At 30.2% G+C, this 8,194-nt stretch overlaps 4 protein-coding genes across 10 annotated transcripts; 2 read left to right on the top strand and 2 right to left on the bottom strand.

Moving 5' to 3' along the window:
* The first annotated feature begins 24 nt into the window (after positions 1-24).
* On the top strand, positions 25-1,576 carry Rpe (ribulose-phosphate 3-epimerase). The gene is made up of 4 exons (XM_083100639.1): positions 25-660; positions 791-898; positions 968-1,189; positions 1,309-1,576. Exons 1-4 carry the CDS (start codon positions 424-426, stop codon positions 1,426-1,428), a joined length of 687 nt encoding a protein of 228 aa, XP_082956765.1. The 5' UTR covers positions 25-423; the 3' UTR covers positions 1,429-1,576.
* Positions 29-3,128, bottom strand: LOC145972188 (28S rRNA (uridine-N(3))-methyltransferase). 3 transcript variants are annotated; one of them, XM_083100590.1, is made up of 4 exons: positions 2,874-3,128; positions 789-2,804; positions 262-646; positions 29-178 (listed from the first exon to the last, which is right to left on the bottom strand). In XM_083100590.1, exon 2 carries the CDS (start codon positions 2,728-2,730, stop codon positions 1,624-1,626), a length of 1,107 nt encoding a protein of 368 aa, XP_082956716.1. In that variant the 5' UTR covers positions 2,731-2,804; positions 2,874-3,128; the 3' UTR covers positions 29-178; positions 262-646; positions 789-1,623. The 3 variants fall into 3 exon arrangements, with proteins under 3 accessions (XP_082956716.1, XP_082956725.1, XP_082956707.1); XM_083100599.1 differs by having other exon boundaries at positions 509-646; XM_083100581.1 differs by having other exon boundaries at positions 29-646.
* On the top strand, positions 1,309-6,548 carry LOC145972209 (uncharacterized). Of its 2 annotated transcripts, none has more exons than XM_083100629.1 (7): positions 1,309-1,392; positions 3,731-3,995; positions 4,161-4,287; positions 4,658-4,788; positions 5,367-5,513; positions 5,582-5,755; positions 5,957-6,548. In XM_083100629.1, the coding sequence occupies exons 2-7, from the start codon at positions 3,799-3,801 to the stop codon at positions 6,054-6,056; spliced, it is 876 nt and encodes a 291-aa protein (XP_082956755.1). In that variant the 5' UTR covers positions 1,309-1,392; positions 3,731-3,798; the 3' UTR covers positions 6,057-6,548. The 2 variants fall into 2 exon arrangements, with proteins under 2 accessions (XP_082956755.1, XP_082956744.1); XM_083100618.1 differs by lacking the exon at positions 1,309-1,392 and adding an exon at positions 3,120-3,511.
* LOC145972229 (uncharacterized) lies at positions 3,714-8,122 on the bottom strand. 4 transcript variants are annotated; one of them, XR_014439102.1, is made up of 7 exons: positions 7,964-8,122; positions 7,730-7,868; positions 7,011-7,334; positions 6,716-6,869; positions 6,361-6,448; positions 4,992-5,072; positions 4,677-4,811 (listed from the first exon to the last, which is right to left on the bottom strand). XR_014439102.1 is itself a non-coding variant. In XM_083100672.1 (6 exons), exons 2-5 carry the CDS (start codon positions 7,811-7,813, stop codon positions 6,384-6,386), a joined length of 627 nt encoding a protein of 208 aa, XP_082956798.1. In that variant the 5' UTR covers positions 7,814-7,868; positions 7,964-8,122; the 3' UTR covers positions 3,714-4,026; positions 6,361-6,383. The 4 variants fall into 4 exon arrangements, 3 of the variants coding, with proteins under 3 accessions (XP_082956798.1, XP_082956786.1, XP_082956777.1); XM_083100672.1 differs by lacking the exons at positions 4,677-4,811; positions 4,992-5,072 and adding an exon at positions 3,714-4,026; XM_083100660.1 differs by lacking the exons at positions 4,677-4,811; positions 4,992-5,072 and adding an exon at positions 5,699-6,027.
* Positions 8,123-8,194: the final 72 nt, after the last annotated feature.

Here is an 8,194-nt window from a genome sequence, read left to right as displayed (position 1 = left end):
GCTCTCTCTCTCTCTCTCTCTCTCTCTATTTAACATAACTTTTTTACGCGGAGCATAAGATAAAAATTCGGGCACTGATTGTTTTAAACGTCAAATATATATGACAATAGAATCTGAAGCAGTCATTTTACAATGGTGTTTAAAATTTCGCGTCTCATACAGTCTCCCTAACTCGTCCCTGCAGATGAATTCCACATGTTAGACAAAAAATCAGAAAATCTAACTGGTGTTAGATGCGATCAGCTGATCTCTGGCAATTACGTTAACGTTGCAGGTTAAGTTAGGTTATCACTCGCCGCGAGTTATATTACATATTTCCATACATTCTAATTTATCTCATAATCAGTGCGAAATCACACTGGACATACATATTATAACTGTGCAAGCAATTTCTTAATATTTGTTCATTTCTAAAAAAGTGATATGGCGAAACATTTGAGCGCAAAAATCGGCCCGTCGATTTTAAACGCTGACTTGGCACAACTTTACAAAGAATCGCAAAAGTTACTTGACAATGGCGCGGATTATTTGCATTTGGATGTGATGGACGGTCATTTTGTTCCCAATCTTTCGTTCGGTCATCCGATTGTAAAGTGTCTTCGTAGTAAAATAAAGGATGCCTTCTTCGAGACACACATGATGGTATCTAATCCAGAACAAGTATGTGAGATTCCATTTTACTTTAGCACAAATATTTTTTTTCAAAAATTACACAAACAAATGCTTATAAGTATAAATTTTGAGATACACATGAGATAAGAATTAAAGGAAAGTAAATGAATAATTACAGTGGATCGAGCCCATGGCTGATGCTAATGTAGATCAATATACATTCCATGTCGAGCCAGTAAAAGATGTACCTTTGATCTGTAGAAAAGTAAAGGAAGCAGGAATGAAGGTAATACTATCTAAAAATTTATATACTTTAAGTGGAATATTAATGGATTGTAAGTTAATTTTAAAATAGGTTGGTGTGGCACTTAAACCAGGAACACCTGTAAATATGATAACAGATTATGTGGATCTAGCCGATTTGATTTTAATAATGACTGTAGAACCTGGCTTCGGTGGGCAGAAATTTATGGAACCAATGTTGCAGAAAGTTGCATGGTTGAGAGAGAATTATCCTGGATTAGATATTGAAGTTGATGGGGGAGTTGGTCCAACTACAATTGAAGCCTGTGCAAAGGTAATCAAAAATTATTTTAATAAATAAATAATATCATTAAGAAAACATTCCAGAGAAAATTAGCTTGTATGAAACTAAATTTTCAATTAATTATATATTGATTTGAATTATCTTTTCAGGCTGGTGCTAATATGATTGTGTCTGGCACAGCTGTCATAGGTTCCACTGATCAAGCTAAAGCAATTACAACTCTTCGAGATACGGTAAATTGTTATTTGGACCACAACCACTCAAAATAGCAATGAAATTGAAAATAATGTGAATAAACAAAGCATTTTTGAGAAAACATTTAACATTTTTATAAAAGTATATATGTACAAAAATCTGTATATATTTTTGATGGAAAAACAGTTAATGTGACAAGATTTAATATGATTTTAGAGACAAGATATGATATACTTATTTATTCCTATTATTTGTTATTATTATTGATTTTAGAAAGTGATTTGTTTAGGCACTAATTTAGTCCTTAATTCAGCTAGAGTCAAAAGAATAGCTTCTTCTGTTCTAATTGTCCGTGATCCTTGTTGAGGACATGTATTCACATATTTATGAAATAACAAGGATGGATCATCGACGTCTAAATTCGGATCCACATCCACAGCAGCTTCTAATCCGGCGACACCTCCAAATACTATGAGACAGTGGCGATACTCTAAACTCTTTGCTTCTATTTCATCGATTAATGTTCCCTTGTCAGATGTACCAATTGTCAAGTCGTATCCTCCTTTATATTGACAATTTGTCAGCACTTCTGTCAAATGCTTGACTAACTTGACAGTATATCCCCAGTAGATTCCAGCTTCTGCACGGGGTACATTAGGTGGTACAATGATACCTTTTAATTTCTTTGAATTTGGCTGCTCCATTGGTATCTTCACTGTCACCCTTAAACCAGGCATCAGCATCTTATCTACATGAACCTCGTTCAAGAGTCCTACATTTACCTGAGATCCTTTGCCGACTTTTATAGGCTTGTTGGTGACTATCCCTTCTCGATACAGAGACTCGTCCATTTGTCTGAGATGATGAGGTGTGTCTAAGGGATTCAACACACCAGCGTACTGCAAATCCTTATGAATTGGAAAGAAATACTTCCTCAGGTATTGCGGGCATTCCAAGTACTGCAGTATCCTGGCCAACTGCAGGCATCCAAGCCTAGCTTCGCCCAGCGCATCGTCCTTCCTAATCTTTTTTCTCTCACTCTCCGTAACGTCACCCTTGTCATCGAACACTATGATCTCGTCTACCCTGTAGATGCAAGCCGCGCGCGCGATCTGTCCTGCCAGATATGTTCGCAGCTCCGGGGACTGGGCGTTATCAAGGATGGATCCCGGTACCGCGATGCTCACAGTGCAGATATCCTTCCGTTCGCACTTCGTTCCTTCCACGTGCTCCTTGGACTCGTCCTTCGATTCCTTTTCGAGTTCCTGCTTCTTAATCTTCTTCATCAGCTTCTCTTCCCTCCATTGTTTTCGAAGTTCCTTCCGTTTGCGATTGTATTCCTTCCAATTTTTTAATTCTGGCTTTGCGGCCGACATTATTTTTTCCTTCAAGCCCTCTGAATCCTCTAATCTTCTTGTAACGTACGCTTGTTAACCTTAGCAGAGGTAACCTAAAATATTAAAACGTCTTGACATGCGCATGGCATAAATACATATGTAAACAAAAGAATAATACTTACCATATTTACTTGTTACATCATCTTAAAAAAATTTATTTAAGAAAATAATTATCGCTGTTGAACGAATTAATTCTCCAATTCCAATTATTTTTAACATGTTTTGAATTATTCCTATATAAATTACGCGCCTAGGTGTCGCTTGAAGACTCTCCTCGATAGTTTCGATATCTCGAGTTCGATATCTCGATTCTTCGATAGATTTCGAATCATGTCAAACATAAAATTCGCTACCACGTTCGAGTCACGTTTGAGTCTTTCTATACTTTTTACGATGTCATTATCGTACATAAAAGTAAGGCTCTCGCGAATAAAAAAATATCTATGCAATAATTCATTGTGTCGCGAGCTATCGAATATTTCATTAAAAAACAGCAGAGTTTTGTGTTTCAAAGAATAAAATTAACAAACGAATGTGTCGTCTGCCCAGCAAATTCGCGTTAAACTTGCAAAAGTGTGACACTTGAATTACACAATCTGGATACCTCGCCGATTTCTCAACATCGCTCGATACAAGTCCACGTGATTTTATTATGAAGTGTCGACTCGGCAAATCGCCGAGTTGGGATTTTAAAGCGACGTTGACGAAAGTCCGAAGTAATACAGTGTAATAAAGTTTGGTAGAATGTCGAAAGCCAAGTGTAAGTATCTGAAAGTGTCAAAATTCGAAAGTGTCAAAATTCTCAATTTTGCGAAACTTTCTTACAATTGCAAATATATTACCTGTGTATCGCGTTGAAGAGCATATGCAACTTCTTTATAAAAGTTGTCATTTTTCGCTTCTTTGCGAAATATATGAATATCTCTATTTTTAAGTAATAAAAGAAAACTCTTAGAGGAGAATTTATATATTTTCGCAGACTTTGACGAGGACAGAATTCCTTTTTTCCTGGACGAAAGCGAGGTCAGAATTGTTGATGTGCCATATATGTACAGCGAAGGTCCGATTCAGAGTGCTCAATACAATTCCCTAATGCTCAAGGGTGTCGCACATCAATTAAAGAGATGGCCGAACGACCTGTTCTCCTCATTCATGGCAGCGTGTCTCATCATTAGCAGCTTGGTCCTTTTTGCTTTCGTCACGGCAATATTTTGCTCTCCCGCAATTAGCGATGATAATTGCTGGTACGTAATCTTATCGAGGATCTTTTCAATACTTTCAAGAAAATACAAAAACTTACTACTAATTTACATCTGAAAACATCGCATACGTGATAACAAAAATGTTTCATATTCTTTAAGAATTGACAAGTATATAAGTTTTAATGATATAATCTATAACCATTTTAGTGAATATAATATCTTCGAAGACGAGCATAAATTCAATGTCTATTTCGTGAAAGAAGCTACGCAAGTTTGGTCCAAAAAAGAATTCTGCTATATCGAGGCTACAGCGAGAGAGCAACCTGATCTGAACGTATGTCAACATTTTTTAATTTTATTTATTATATTTAGATTTATTTAAAAGTAAGTAAAATTAATTTATGTTTGTAATAAAGTATTATTTTTAATATACATTTAATATAAATTTAATATATATTTTGATATAAATTTATATAGAGCAAACATTTTTTTATGGAAAAGACATAGAAATTTTACGTCTATGAAAATATCATGTCTTTTACAAGAAACATTTAATTGATTGTATTCTTATTAATTCCTCAAATAGCAAATGCACGTCATTTGACATCAAAATAATAAACGCTTGTTACCTAAATTTTTTCTTTTGCTATAATAAAAATATTATTTGCGAATTAATTTAATAAAGTATATATATTTTTATATAGATACACTTGATTAATTTGATGCGTACTTCCGATGCGTTAAACATCCCGGAAGCTCATTTCAAAATAGCACTAGCCACCCAAAATACTAATATTCGCATAGCCGATTTATCGATCGACGAATTCTTCAGCAAGTAATTATTATATAACATCCTCTCTAATTAATATATAATATAATGTAATACTTAATATGTACGTATGTACATGTAATCTATATAAGATATTTTTCTCTGTATGTTTATATATAATTATATGTGATTTATTAATATATATATTATATATATTTAATTATTGTGTGCGAAAAATAGCTTAACACTTTGACAGCTGTTATAGTTACATATGTGGAATGGTTTATTTCGTTCTGTCAGTGATTATCGATTGATGTCACGTATTCGTGACTTTTCTTGACTTCTCTTATCTATTTATACAATAGTTATTTTATGTTTATTTAGATTTATGCCATTTGTTGTGAGATTTACAGGATTATTTAATATATTTATATATTTTGCAACATTATTTTTTTCTAGCTTGACTTACTTTTTATAGATACGTTAAATCTCTCGAAAAATGTTAGCAAAAAATAAATGAAAAACAAAAGCTTTTATATAAAAAGTTCAACTGTCAAAGTAATAAATTAATATATAACAAAGAAACATTTTTTTTCATCAGAATTAATATATAATAATTTTTACTTATATTTTGCAATTATAAGGTCAAAATTATTGAGCGTTGCAAACAATTTGAACAACGGATTATTGCTGATGGCAGCAAGAGCATATTTACTTTGGAATTCGCCCGGAGTTGCTATGCAGCCTAGCACGTATTGCAACTTGTCGAAAATGAATAAATTTCGATGGACGTAAGTGTGATGAATGAATGATTAATAATTAATAATTAATAATTCTAAATGATTTTATTTTATTGAAGTAAGGGAGAAAAACGAGATTACACGTCCAGCAAATTAATTACGATTGACCCGACCATTGATTTACAAGCAACAGAAGTACAATGTCAAGCATTTTTAGGATTTTTATTAAAGGAAATATCGAAAAATACAACGCTTTATAATTTAAAGGACGCCTTACATAAATTTTGTCCAAGGTATTTTTAATTAAAAATTATTTTCCTTTTTGTTTTCTATAAATGTTTTAATAGAAAAAATAATATACAAATAATAAAATATATAAAAAGTAATATATGTAATATAATAATATAATATATATCATATATGATATCATAATATATAAATATATCATATATGATATCATCATATATTTGTTATCATAATTCTTATTTTTTCAGAATTGATAAATGTCCTGAAGTACAAATACTTGATTTAAAATCACGATGCTCTGTCAACGTTCTCGATTGTCCTACCGTCCATATGATTGAAAATTTTTAGGAACTTACAATATATAATTAAAAAATCTTGCCTTTGTAAAGCCATGAAAAAATTTAATGTAATCTTATCTGAAAATTTGCATTTAAGAAATAAAAATTAAAAAAGCACTCCAATATTTAAATTTTCACGATAAGATTTTACGAAATTAAAAAATAAAACAATTTGAAGAAGAAATAAGTATTTCTTTAAGAAATACTGCTGCAAGATTTATGAAAAATATCTATAATAAAATAAATAAAAATAAATAAAAATATGTATAATATATATGAAATACGAAATGTATGATATAAATTTTCGTACTCACATCGTTATGATGTCTGTCACCTACTACGATTGAAAATTTCGATATTCGTAGAGCTGCAGAACACCCAGCCATGTCCATATTTCTATCACTAAATACAATACAAATGATTCGACACATAAGCGTTCTCTATTATACAAAAGCAATTCAAAACAAAAAAAATAAATTAAATATAATAAAAGCAGAGTTATAAAAATTATATATATATATATATATATATATATATATATATATATATATAAATATAATTATATATATATATATATATATATAATATAATATATATATATATAATACTCTCTTTGTTGTGCTACTTTTTTGTACAAAGAAAAAAAAGAAGAATAGAAAAGAAATTTACCGATCAATAAAAAGATTCCTGTAGCATAAAGTAGCGCGGTTTGTAACCGAAGATATCCAAAAAGATACCAAACCATTTCAATCGCATCGCAAGAATCACAGACAAGTTCGGCCATAAAGAGACCCATGAGGGGCAAACTAAATTGTGGCTGTTTCTAAAACGCGTAATAATCAAAGTAAAATAAATATATAAAAGTCATATACAAAATGTTAATGTGTAAAATAAATATGTATAATATCAAAAAAAAAGAAGAAATATAATACATAAAATGTCACCCAAGAATAATGTTATTTACCAAGATAACGGAATAGATGAGCATGCCAGTTGCAATAGCATATATTATGGAATGCGAGACAGAATAACCCAAACTAAATGTCATGATTGTTTTTCTCGGAAGAAAACCTTGAAGGATCTGTCCATTCTCCAAGATGCTGTATTGCATTGGTCCGTAATAGCATAAGAACAATATCGGTAAAGCTAATAACATTCCTCTAATTATCTTTAAAATTTCATTGTTGAAATACGTTTTCTTTTCCAGCGATTTATCAATCTTTCCAATCATTTGAGAACTGTTAGAGCGATTCTTAAACATATTTGATGAAATTTTAGATTCGATCACCTGCAAAAGAAAAAGAATCGAATGAAAATTGTATAAAGATAAAATATGAATATATATTTTTAATAAATAAGTATAATATAATAATACAATATATTCTTATGTATAGAAATATATATTTTATGTGTGTGTGTGTGTGTGTGCGTAAATAGAGATCAAATTTTATTTTATTTTAAAACATAAATTTTTTGCATATATATATATATATATATATATATATATATATATATTTTACTTATTTTATTTTTAATTTTTAGCATTATATTCTCATCTTTGTTGAATGTAGAATATACAATATAATATAAAACAACAATATAATATAAAAGAAGACAAATTCTTATTATATAATATTTTAGATTGTATATCATATTAAATGTAATTTGAATATTGCAATATACCGTTTTTGCTCGACGACCATCGCAAATTTTTATTTTTTCCGGATAACCTTCATTGCTGCGAATAAAACTTGACGCGCGATCCATTGTGGCTCATAGATGGTAATAAATTTTTTAGAACGAAAGACTTAATACTTTGACACTAATATATGTATACATATAAAATGTTAATTATTATACATATTATTTTTATGTAATATAAATAATATATAAGTATATATAGAAGAAAAATAATACTTTTTTAAGCATATGTGACTGATAAATTTACAAAAAGAAGATTGCAGACACAAAAAAATATAAAATAAAGGAAGAAATCGAATAATGAGAATATAAATTAATAAATGTAATTAAAATAAAACGAAAAACTACAATTGTATATATGTACAAATTGACATCTCTAAAATATATATAGTACAACTATATTTTGTAATAACAGTAAAATTCGCTCACTTCATATTATTGATTACA

This window comes from Camponotus vicinus, unplaced genomic scaffold (assembly GCF_025532165.1).
Source record: "Camponotus vicinus isolate PSW18456_S1 unplaced genomic scaffold, iyCamVici1.0 SCAF_1, whole genome shotgun sequence".
In the NCBI taxonomy this organism is placed as follows: domain Eukaryota; kingdom Metazoa; phylum Arthropoda; class Insecta; order Hymenoptera; family Formicidae; genus Camponotus; species Camponotus vicinus.
The sequence above is the reverse complement of the archived record's forward strand: the minus strand, read 5'-3'. Positions and strand labels throughout refer to the sequence as shown.